The 13,233-nt window shown below is 44.0% G+C and overlaps 1 protein-coding gene across 2 annotated transcripts in view; it reads left to right on the forward strand.

Moving 5' to 3' along the window:
• LOC147701407 (myelin-associated glycoprotein-like) overlaps window positions 1-13,233 on the forward strand; it is a 252,844-nt gene that overhangs the window by 148,902 nt on the left and 90,709 nt on the right. For both annotated transcript variants that reach the window (XM_086930086.1, XM_086930087.1), the window contains exons 5-6: window positions 681-938; window positions 5,658-5,918. In XM_086930086.1, coding sequence (XP_086786212.1) covers window positions 681-938; window positions 5,658-5,918 — 519 coding nt within the window. The remainder of the gene's footprint in view (window positions 1-680; window positions 939-5,657; window positions 5,919-13,233) is intronic.

The raw sequence follows: 13,233 nt of genomic DNA on the forward strand, positions 1-13,233 counted from the left end.
AGGGTATGTACAGAAGCTTGCACTTTTATATTTCTACGGGTGAGGGACTATTGTCCATACGTAGACAGCCTAACTTACCATGGGTAGCAGGATAGGTGCTAGTCTTGGTATTTTTAATATTGTTGTTCACAATACGTGGCACGCAACCTGCCCCTCGTATCTCATTGCACGGCCTTTTCAATACTGCACCAATTGTGATCTTAAAGTAGTGTATAGGGGGTGTGTTCTCTATATCACTAGTAATGGATAGGAAAATATATCTTATCGCAAAGACAATACTTGAACAGAAAATAGTAATGTAATTTGTGAGGGTAGCAAGTTGTTGTTCTTGCACCACATGTGGCAACTTTTTAGTAAAATAAATAAATAAATGGTAAAAAAGAATGACGTGGGACATGGAATTCATCATAATATGTCAAGGGCACGGAACATGAAAATATGTGATTCCTGTGATGAATTTACTTAATACCTTCATATACATGTGTACCCAGCATACTCTGTATTTCTGAGAGTATCTTATTCAGGTCTTGTCTATTATAGTTACATTTATAGCTCTTTATGATTTATTTATGGAGTTTTTATTGTTTTAAGAGCAGTTATGTAAACAAACAACACGCTACTGAATTCAGAGTGTTATTTGGTAATGTGCTAGTCCTTGCCTGTCTCTTGTTTGACTGTAGACTCTCCAAAGATAGTGGAGGTGAACTCCTCGCTGGAAACGACAGAGGGCGCTCACCTGATCCTGCTCTGCGTGGTGGAGAGTAACCCGATGTCGCTGGTCTCGTGGATGAAAGATGACACGATCCTTAAGGAAGAGCACTCTGCTAATCTCACCTTGGAGTTCGAAAACGTGACGCACAACTATGACGGCCTCTACGTCTGCATAGCGGAGAACATCTACGGCAAAGTCAACAGGTCCCTGGGCCTGGCCGTCATGTGTAAGTGGGAACCGGGCACGGTTCTGAGTGAGTGCGAGATAGAACGAGTATTAGTCTTTGTCCTTCAGGCAATGGTAAACGTTACTCCCTCAGGAATAAACATTTGCATAGAAGCATAGCGAGGTTTGATTATGGCTACTTTCTGGACAGAAGCTTGTTATAATGCCCGGATAGCAAACGATTTAGAACCCGGTTGACATCCCAAACACAGGAATAACGTGCCAGAGTCTAAGACAGATGTAGCCTTCTCATGAGTTTGAAAACTCAAATGTGTTGACCTACAGTAACCTCATTCACTTTTATCGGCCCAATGGAAACTGCAGGCCAAGTGGTATTGACCACCTGCAGGCCAGGCCTGCCTCTGTCAATTTTGAAAGTTAGTTCAGGACAGCCTCAAACAGTGGCGGCTCTTCGAGGTAGTGCTGCGGGGTGGGGAGGGAGAGGGGCAGGATGGAGGGTAGTAAACTGTGGCATACAGCCGAACGGAGTTAAGTAAATAAATAAAATGTATTACATTAGCGCACTGCAATGCCAAATGGCGAGGCAGCGTGCGCAATGAAATTCGTTTTATTTATTTAATTATATACTTAACTCCGTTCGGCCATATGCCAGAGTTTACTACCTCCCACCCTGCCCCTACTCAGCCCCACAGCACTCCCTCGAGGAGCCGCCACTGGTCTCAATACCTGTCCCAAGTGGATCCATGTTTCTAGGCACACACCATCATAACTATTTTCTTCAAGCAAAGCAGTAACTCTTCCCATGCTCACTGGATAAGACTGGAAGCAAATTCCTAAGAGGCCCATGATTTCCAGCATCTCCTGTGATTTTTCTATGCCATCAACTTCAGAAAACCTTTAATTGCTAGGGAGTGTGGCTTTCCATGGCAGTCGGGCACCAGTGGCTGCAACTGGGGTAAGGCCAGTGAGCAATTGCACAATAGCTCCAAAAGCACCAAAAACTACACCTGTGATCTCCAAATCAGAATCACCAGGATCAGATCAGCTAGATGACGTCTTATTTTAGCAGATACTCTGTATATCATCACTAATAGAGGACAAATACATCCGAGCTCACAAACAGTAGTACATGAAAGTATCCACTGCTTTGACTCTGGGATCTAGGAAACATTGGGAATATTCTGGAAGTTGATTGTTGAGTTGGGAGTCAACAGTTTAGTATGGTCCTGATGTTTGTATGAGAGAGGTGGAAAATGCTGCAACACAGTACATAGTGTACAGAAAGATGCTCTACCCTCACTATCACTGAAATCTGACACTCCAGACAGTAGCCTGCTAACCCCTTGAACAAAGGCCTCCCATGAGATTAATGCATAAACCACGGACACATGGACCACCTTCAAGTGGACGTAGAAGACACTCTGTCCTTCGTCATTGACTTGATCATGAACAATCCCATCAACAGCTTTAGGGTGGTGATGTGGAGGCCTAATTTGTCCTTGTCCTGTTTTTCTCCAATGGAAAGTTCCCAATCCCACCATATGCCATGTAATTCTCTAATCAGGTCTAGGGTAGACCCAAAAATTGCCCTCCTGGTTTAAGCTTCTGTGTGATCCATACACCACTCGATTTCTGTCCTTGCTTCCTGTGACCCTGTGCTTCTGAGAATGTCAGGCTTTTCCTCAGATTACAAGTTTATAGAGCCTTGTAATGCATGGACTCAGGGAAGATTGCTTGAATGGAGAATGACAGCAACCCCCCAATCCTGGCTAGCCACCTGAGAGGAAACCAGCCACAGCCCGTGCAGGTAAGAGCAGTGGGTCAGTGGGGCCGGTTGCGGAGGTGGGGGGGGGGGGGGGGGGGCATGGAATTTCGACAGAGGACGAAGAGGGAAAATTAAATAAATATTTAATTTTCCCTTGTTGTTATCTGTCGAAATCCCTCCCCACCTGAAAACCTGTCTCTCAGAAGGGCTTTCGTGAGCTCTTCAGCTTTTTCACCAGTATATAGAGAGTGGCATCCATTGAATTTAAAACAAACGCCAGGAAACTCATGGTAGAGTTGGGGGTTAGTTCTCACCTCTCTTGGTCGATCAAACAGCCAAAGTCCTACAGAAGTTCAATAGTTGTGTTCACATTAGTAGGCACTGATCCATAAACAGTATATCATCAAGGTAAATGATGAGCCTGATCCCTCTCAACCTCAGGAACTCCACCACCAGTCAAAGAAGCTTGGTGAAACACCAAACAGACCAGGACAGCCCCACATGCAGGGATTGGTGTCAGTACAACGCGGATTTTTACATCGCATTCCGTTACAACTGAATTTTTACAACGCAGGATCTATTACATCGGATGCCATTACAACGCATGGCATTACATCGTAAGTATAGGTAAGTATACCTTTTTTTAAAAATGTTATTGAGTTAATTTAATTAATTTAATTTAATTAATTTAAATAAAATACATTTTAAAATAGCCATTAATTTAATTCAATAAAATAATATCTATTTAATAAATGTAATTTTAATAAAAAATGGGAATAATTTAATTTAATTAAAATAATAAAATTAACTTAATGTACATATTTTTATAATTGATATTAAATTAAATTAATTGAAATAATTTATTTAATTTAATTAATTTAATTTAAAAATGTAATTAATGAAATAAAATTAATTTAATTTATTAAATATATTTTAATTAATTTAAAAATGGTAAATATAATTTAATTAACCCAAAACACAAACCCCTGTACCCTAAAACCCAAACCCTGCCCTAAAACCTAAAAACACCCCTGTACCCCAAAACCCAAACCCTGCCCTAAAACCTAAAAACACCCCTGTTCCCCAAAACCCAAACCTTGCCCTAAAACCTAAAAACACCCCTGTACCCCAAAACCCAAACCTTGCCCTAAAACCTAAAAACACCCCTGTACCCCAAAACCCAAACCCTGCCCTAAAACCTAAAAACACCCCTGTACCCCAAAACCCAAACCCTGCCCTAAAACCTAAAAACACCCCTGTACCCCAAAACCCAAACCCTGCCCTAAAACCTAAAAACACCCCTGTACCCCAAAACCCAAACCCTGCCCTAAAACCTAAAAACACCCCTGTACCCCAAAACCCAAACCCTGCCCTAAAACCTAAATACACCCCTGTACCCCAAAACCCAAACCCTGCCCTAAAACCTAAAAACACCCCTGTACCCCAAAACCCAAACCCTGCCCTAAAACCTAAAAACACCCCTGTACCCCAAAACCCAAACCCTGCCCTAAAACTTAAAAACACCCCTGTACCCCAAAACCCAAACCCTGCCCTAAAACCTAAAAACACCCCTGTACCCCAAAACCCAAACCCTGCCCTAAAACCTAAAAACACCCCTGTACCCCAAAACCCAAACTCTGCCCTAAAACCTAAAAATACCCAAACATCCCAAAACATATACCTCAGTACCCCAAAACATATACTCCTATACTCATACTTATTAAAAAAATTACTTAAATTAATAAATTTAATTTATAATATTTAAAAACATAAATAAATATTTTTATTTATTTTTATTTATAATTAATAATAATTAAATCAATTATATAATATTAAATAAAATAAAAAAAATTATATACTTACCAATACTTACGATGTAATGGTATGCGTTGTAATACCATCTGCTATGTAATGCCATGCGTTGTAATGGCATCCGATGTAATGGATCCTGCGTTGTAATAGCTGTGTTGTAACAGCATTACGACGTAAAAGTTGCGTTGTAAGTGATACACCCCCACATGCAGCACTACAAACACATAGATCCAGCAGAATAGGAGGAATTGCGGAACTAATATATGGACCATCAGGTAGGCATCCTTGAGGTCTACTACGACCGCTCAGTTCCTCGGAAACAGGATGTCTTTCAGCAGATCGATGCCCCTTACTTGAAATTTTAATAAACAAGCCATTTGTTCAACTCTCGTAAGTTTATTACAGACCTATGCCCATTGTCTTTTTTCCACCAGGAAAATATTGCTCCAGAATCATCTTGGGTGAAGGGTAGATCTGTGAGTGGCTCCTTTTCTCTCCATTTCCACCACTTTTTTTTGTCTATCAGTGGATTCTTCCTCTGAAATCTGAGGGATTTGAGCTTTACCAGCTGTACCGGAGAGCCTTAGGACTCTATGTCTAGGCAAAAACGACGAGAAATAATGCATTTCTCCTCATTTCACCAACTCAGGACCAGGATTTACCTGGTCTTCATTTTGGTGCTTCCTCCTATGTACACACCGTTGTACATAGGGGGCAGCATCAAAATTAATGAGTGTTGCAGTGGAACGCCCAACACAACACCCACTGCCCACCCCTTTCACGCTAACCATGCGTGAAAGGGGGCTTTTTGTACAAGGCAGCGTTAAGCTACGTTAAGTGGCTTAACGCTGCCTTGTACATAAGACGCAGCCCCTATCGCCACCACAACGTCGGTAATAGTGACGTTGTGGTGGCGATAGGGGCTAGTACATTATGCCCCTGTGTTCTTTGGACCCAGCCTGATAATGTAATCTTTCAAATTTGGCTGATAGAATTATCTAAAGATGTTGTGCAGCGCTGCATTGTTTCTGTTGTGCAGAGCTGTGTAGATTTGTCACTAGTTTTCATTTATACAATTTATTGTGATTACTTAAGTATAGATCACATCAGTGACTGCAAATTAATGTGTAGGATTAGTGAACGAGTGGGAGAGGATAAAGCTGGAAGTGGCTTGTTTTGCAGACGCCCCATGGAAGCCATCAGTGAACACATCCATCCTGGCCCTGGAGGGGGAGTCGGTCACTATACTCTGCAGCACGCAGGGGAAGCCCGAGCCAATCATCACCATTATGAAGGAGAAGAACCTCCTGAGCACGGCCATCTATGAGAACGAGCTCCTCCTGGAGCTGCCCGAGGTGTCCCACGAGGACGATGGCGAGTACTGGTGTGTGGCCGAAAACCAATATGGAAGAAGTAGCAGCTCCTTCAACATCACTGTTGAGTGTAAGTATGGCGACAGCTAATGAGGGTCCTTCTGACTCCGCCCAGACTCTCTTTGATCTTTTAGTTTGAGATGATTGTAGAAGAATATGTATTGGTAGGTTGGTAATATTACCTCCTTCTCTGTTTTGAAACATGCAATAATTCAGTCATATGTTACCAGTATGGTTATGAGTCCTGCGTAACTAGTGTTTTTTTTATCATGCCTAATAAATAATGATTCCGAGGGCATCTGCTGGAATTTATTGAGGCAAAATATATTTTATTTTAAGGTATTTTTAAAATGCTCAATCATTCCTCAAGGTATATCCCAGGGCTAGACCTTATATTCACCAAGCCCCATTTGTCGCAGAAGCCATTAAAGCGTAAACAGCCAAGTCTTCAATATCATTAATAACAATCTGACTGTCTATACAATCGGGCAAACTCATAAATCCAACACTTCAACAATCAGGATTGGAAGGGGTGTCAGAATTTAATAAGGCACTCAAAATCAAGGCCTATCTGTTTTGGCCCAAATAGCCCTGAAGATTTTCAGAAGCTCAAAAAGTTGAACCATTAGTTGCAAAATAAGTTTTAATGTGAGGTGCTCAATGGGAACCCATCTTTGTGTTTCACATCATCACGTGGCTAATTCACACACCTATTTTTTAAAGTTAGAAATTTAGAAATTTCCTCTCATAAGTGGAAGGGCGAGATTTTGATCGATACCTTATCACTATTGATCTAAAACCCCGATCTGGTCGACTGAACCTTTATTGCCTGTCATTGAGGGAAGAAAGTGCATCGCTTACCAAGTTAGTTCACCCAATAAAGGACTCCGCTCCAAAAGATCACAAACAACTTCTAGCTTTCAAAGGTTTATTATAAGGTCAAGATAAGTTGCAGGTACAGGCATCTCAAAATGAGATTCACAAGATACACGGGCCCAACTACATACATGTGCTCTCTGAAAGCCCTCAGACGAGCAACGGAAACTACAAGGACAAGTTCTAAAAATAATAAAGCTATCAGCATTGACACATACTGTGATCTCTCCGTCATTTAAGTTGGAGGAAAAACGCAAGTTAGGCTGTCCCTACCCTGCTCTAGATGGTATCTCTACTTAACCAGGTCTCAACCTACAAAAGGTGTCAGCAGTGAATGACCCCCAAGGGAAGTCACCCACTCTCAGTCTCTTGGTGAAAACCTATAGTTCTCCAGTCATGACCCCTCTCTGCCTACCCATCCGCTCTCTAGAGGGTCCTCAGGCATCTGCTCTAACTCCACCCAGGGGTGCTGTCCCTAATACAAAAATACAACAACATTTGGGACGCCCCTCGTGAGACGCCCCTCACGTGGTGTAGCTTCTGGCTTTTTCCATGATGAGGCTTCGTGGTTAGAGTCGACCTTGCTTCTCAGACTCTTCTCCGGCCCGCTGATACCCCTTAAAACATTCCGGAACCCTCCTCCATGTCTGGTCCGTCTCTTGAACAAACCTCTATTCATATTATTTATAATTGGATCCCCCCTTTCTCTTGCAGACAGGCATCTGCAGCCAAAATCCCAATTCTCATAGACTTCCAACAAGGGTTTGCAACATTTTCCAGACCAGACCAGTATGAGTAAATCACTGTTAAAACTTTTCAGGCCTACAACATTTCTCATAATGATTATAGCATTCAACTTTTTCTTTAATTAATAGCATGTTAGTACTCTTATTCTGCTATTCAGTAAACACATCTATAAATCTTGGTCTATTAACGTTATTACTAAAACATTAGTGCAATCCATGTTGTGAAATGAACCACCTTCCCCCTCCCCTCTAACTCTGGCCCTAAGGCCTACCACGTTCGACGTTTCCGTATGCCATCTTACATTTTAGCAGCTACACAACATGGATTCAGGAATAATCATGTCTAATAAAATCATATAGGTTCACACATTTCTGTATTAGTTCCACTTCTACTTAAATCTCTACATTAACTACACATTTCAGAATATAGATGTAGGTACTATCAGCACTCATGGCATTTCTCTTCATGACTTGTGCTTACTACGTGTAAGTGTGGTGTATGTATACATTTAGGTCAGTTTGCGCTCTCTCAGTTCCCCCCTTTGATGACCTCTCGGGGTCATCATTAACATTTAAACTGCAGTGATTGCTAGCATAACTCGTTTCTGTGTTTCCAGAGCCCTCAGACTCCGGTACTGACTATCTTGTATGGCAGCCAATCTCTGCAGCTGTTTTCTCTGAGCCCTCTCTGACCTTCTTGCTCTGTACCATTTGAATACCCTCACCAATCCCCACAACACGATCCCACAGATCAATATTATGATGATAGGTTTTAGTATTTTCCACACAAAGCTTTTGCCTAAGGTGGTGAGCCAACCTCCAGCTTCACTCATCCCATGGCCCACCTTTTCCCAGACATTTTCTCTACTCAGGTCTTCGATCTCCTTGTGAATATTAGTTATGTTCCTAATAACTCTCTCAAGGGGCTTCGAATTGTCTGGAATGTAAGTACAACATTCCTGGACCTTCAAAGCCTTACAGACTCCGCCCTCTTTTGCTAATAGGACGTCTAATGCAAGACGGTTCTGGAGAACCATAGCCCTTATCGATTGCATCTCTCCTTCTACCAGCATTAAGGACTGAGCAGTGCTGGCAGACAACCTGTCTACGACTGTTGCCAGTCGTCTAATTTTAACATCATTAAGGATTAATCCCAGAAGAGGGAACACAGCTCCAAAGACATCTCCTACCATTTCTGCATCTCCTACATCTCTCCTTCCCCTCGATGATGTCTTGCCCTCAATGATCTCTAAGTCTTGGGCATGATATATTTTAGGGAAGATAATTGCCAAGTAACATGATCCATACCATTTGTCAGGTAGTCTCACGTAGGCATTTCTCCCACATACAAAATATACATTTGGAATCGCTTGCATTCCCTTCAGGAAGTCCTTAGTATAGTACTCTAAATTGAAAGCATGTTCACAGCTAACTTCTCCCACGTATACATTTTCATAATACGTTTTGGCTCTATGAAGACATAACTTTCCTCTCTGTGTTCTATCTAAAGCTATTGGACCACTACTACCCTTTCTCTTGTGTGCCTTTTCTTCCTCGGTCCAATCTGTTTTCCATTGTCCTGATTTTTTCAAAATCTTTTGTCTCCTATTTCGATCATCCACCTGCCCTATGAACTTCTTCTCGACTTCTGACACCTTGCATGTCAGGTTATTTCTACGGGCATGTGAAGTATCTAAGGTAATCCAAGGAATGAAAAACTTTGCCAACCTGTCTTCACTCTTCCAGTAGTCCCATTTGTTCATCTGTTTATAATTCGGGACTTCTGGTAACACTGCATCGTAATTGGAGAAATAGTATTCAAAACTATCTCTCCCATAAAATATACTAAGCAACAAGCTACATGAAATGCCATATGTCAGCGGGAGGTGATGATATCGAATGCCTTCATCTACAGACGCCGGCAACTGCATGCAGACATAGCAGTCCTTGACCTCCATGGCATCCACGTATTCATATAAAAGTTTAGCATAAGCATTAGACCTAAAGTCTCCTTGGGACTCATCTACGTGTAACCTGCGGGCTTCTGCAGCTAATAACGCTTTCTCTTGAGTGTTTTCCCCTTTCTCACCAGCAACAGTGGGTGTAAGCGCCTCTACAGATTTCACATCAGTTACCTTTGCCTCTTCCTCACGTCCCTTTACATAAGAGACTGTTACTACTAAAGCTATTAATATTATTACTCCTACTATTAGTGTGCCTATTATACATTTAGCTCTGCTGTTCTGGGTGCCGGCTTCCATTTCGTCAGACAGTATGGCTCTCTCGTATCTTAACACAAAGTTCTTTCCTTTCCGCTCCTTTACAGTCTCCTTTACTCCTTTTGTCCTTAGAACCACACAACTGGAAGCTGACAACCTTTTTCGCAAAAGTCCTTTAACAGTTCAATACAGACAACCCTAGCCCTTCTCCATCAACTCAAGGGAAGGTCCCTAAGATTCTCTGCTTCCTGGGCGCTAGGTAATCTTCTTCTCTTCTCGCTTATTTACAAAGTCTTTTAAGCATCCACTATCAAGCCTGTGCCTGCGGCTTCAATAGCAAAGTTCAATATTTCCAAACGAAGATTGTGCTCTTCATGGGCTGTTATCTTTGTACCAAAATCGGGGAATTGCAATTCTGTGAGAAACATGTGTTTTAACTTGCTGAGGCGGGGAGGTCGGGGGAGCATGAATGTCAGTGACCCTTCTTGTTCGACTCCGGGTACTAACAGTCGTATTTCCACTGTGACGATGGGCTCTGAACTGGACACCACCACCGCTCAGATCCTCCCTGTCTCCGGTTTCGAAGACATTTGTCGCCAGATATGTCCACTCAGGGGTGGAGTATCTTCTGCTAGGTACACGCACTCTTCTTGACCTCCTCAAGACCGGTGCTTCAGCGCCCTGAGCACCTTCTTCCGGGTCTGAATCCTCTGATATCGGAGGAAGGGTTCTCTCTGGAGTTGACCTCAGACTAGAGCTTCTTCTCTGCGGCCAATCAGCTTCTCCACGTACCCTTCTACTCCTTCTCCTTCTTGTCTGTTCACGCTCTCTGTCAGACCTGTCAGTGTCTGACTCGTACTCCCAGCTACTTTCTCCTTCAGTAGCGTCGTCTGTTTCGCTGCTGTACTGACCGTCCTCAGCTTGGTCAGACTCGTTCCCTGCTTCCGCTGGCACCTCTACAGCTTGGCTGGCCCCCTCTATGGCTTCTCGGTCCGTAGCTGGACGTCTATCCGAGAGAGGAGCTGTGTCTTCCAGAGGTGCTGGAACCCTCCGCGTATGCGACGCGTGGATCCAGTTGGGCAGGCCTCCCACCTTCACTGCCGTGTTCGTGATCAGGATGATCTGGAAGGGCCCACGCCAACGAACATCCAGGCAGCTTCTTCTCACGTGTTTTTTCACCAGGACCCAGTCCCCAGGAAACAGGTCATGACACGGGTCCTGGCACGATGGAACCTCGGCAGCCTGCACCTGAAGGGACACAGAATGAATGGCGTCAGACAGCCCCTTACAATAGTCCAGGATCATATCATCTGTGATGTTAATCAGTGCAGCAGTTGGGACAGAAGGCAACCTCATTGCTCTCCCCATCAACACCTCATGGGGAGACAGCCCCGTTCTCCTATCTGGGGTACTACGGAGGCTCATAAGGACCAATGGCAAAGCGTCAGGCCAACTCAAGGAGGTTGATGAACACACTTTCGCAATTCTGGCCTTAATGGTGCCATTTATCTGTTCCACAATTCCTGAAGCCTCCGGTCGATAACTGCAATGCAATTTCTGATCTATGTTCAGAGCCACACAAATCATCTTCACAAGCTCGCTGTTGAAATGCGTTCCCCTATCTGATTCCAAAGAGGCCGGCACCCCGAAGCGCGGAATAAGCTCCCTAAGCAGTAACTTGGCTACTGTGAGGGTGTCGCACCTACGTGTAGGGTATGCCTCAACCCATCTAGAGAATACACAAACAACCACCAAGACATAGCGGAGGCGGTTGCACCTTGGCATTTCAATAAAATCTATCTGCATTCGATTGAATGGACCTCCTGATCTCCCAATGTGGCTCAGTGCAACTGGTGTCTTTTTCCCTACATTCAACTGCTGACAAGTTACACAACGCTGGCACACTGCTTCGGCTGCTACTCTGAACTTAGGGTTGTACCAGGTCTGTCTAAACACTCTCAGCATAGCATCTCTTCCTAAGTGGACGGGACCATGTATGTGTCTGGCCATTGGGCTCACCATCTCATTGGGCAACACTGCTCTGCCATCTGCTGAGACCCAGAAATGGGCCTCACCCACCACACATCCTGCCTTTTGCCATGTTTCTTTTTCACAATCAGGAGCATTTTCTTGCATGTCTTTCAGTTCGTCCCAAGTATCAACAGTTTCTAATATCATGGCTAATTCAGTCCTTACATTTATTCCACCCACTTCCACCTCTGTGAAAGAATACCCTTGTTCCGCGCAATACCGCGCGACTTCGTCGGCATATCTATTGCCTTGTGACACGAAGTCCATATTTCTGGTATGTGCGGTGCACTTTACAACTGCGATACCTGCTGGGCATTGCAACGCCTCTAACAACAGGCGCACAAACTCTCCATTGCGAATGGGAGAGCCTGAAGAGGTCATGAACCCTCTTTGAGACCACAACTGCCCGTAATCGTGAACTACCCCGTAACCATATTGACTGTCAGTGTATATGGTGACTCGGATTTGATTGCTTGCCAGGCAGGCACGCGTCAGGGCAATAATCTCGGCTACCTGAGCGGAGTGTACTCCTTCCAGGCATCCAGCTTCAACAACTCCAGTAATTGTACAGACAGCGTAAGCTGCTCTCAACTGCCCAACTTCGTCTCTTACACATGAGCCATCGACAAAGAAAATTTCGTCTGGGTCTGTAAGTGGCTCATCTACGATGTCGGGTCTTGGTTTGGTGCATAGTTCAGTCACATCGAGGCAGTCATGGTCTGTACATTCATCATCATCCTCAATATCATTTGGAAGTGGCATCAAGGTAGCAGGATTTAAAACAGAGCATCTCCTGAGGGTCACGTTCTCTGCAGCAAGAATGACTTGCTCATAGCGCGTGAGCCTGCTGTTGGTCAGATGCTGTGTTTTGGTCCTGGTCATCAATAATTCAACAGAATGGGGCACATGCACCTCTAACGGATGCCCCATGACTATGTTTTCACACCTCTCAATGCTGACACCTGTTGCGGCAACGGATTTGAGACATCCGGGCAACGCTGCGGCTACTGGGTCTAAAGTAGCCGAGAAATAAGCGACTGGTCTACGGGCATTCCCATGAATTTGGACTAACACAGACAGCGCGCAACCCTCTCTCTCACAACAGTAGAGCAAGAATGGTTTATCGTAATCTGGCATTCCCAGAGCCGGAGCACGACACAAGTCCTCTCTCAGCTGCAGGAACGCCATCAAACAGTCTTTGTCCCATGGTACCGGATCGCTCACCTCCTTGTGCGTCAGTTTTTGCAAGGGCTTTGCTTTCAGTGAAAAGTTTGCAATCCACTGTCGGCAATATCCCACCATTCCTAGGAACATCCTGACTTCTCTCTGTGTTTTAGGCGCATTCATCTTCATGATGGCCTCTATCCTGTCTGGTGACACTTTTCGTTTACCTTTCTCAATTCTGTGTCCCAAGTACTGCACCTCTGTCAGGCAGTACTGCAATTTTCCCGGGGACACCTTATGCCCATTCTCAGCTAGGTGATTTAACAAAGCAATAGAGTCTTCCCTGCAA

This window comes from Lissotriton vulgaris, chromosome 7, assembly GCF_964263255.1.
Source record: "Lissotriton vulgaris chromosome 7, aLisVul1.2, whole genome shotgun sequence".
In the NCBI taxonomy this organism is placed as follows: domain Eukaryota; kingdom Metazoa; phylum Chordata; class Amphibia; order Caudata; family Salamandridae; genus Lissotriton; species Lissotriton vulgaris.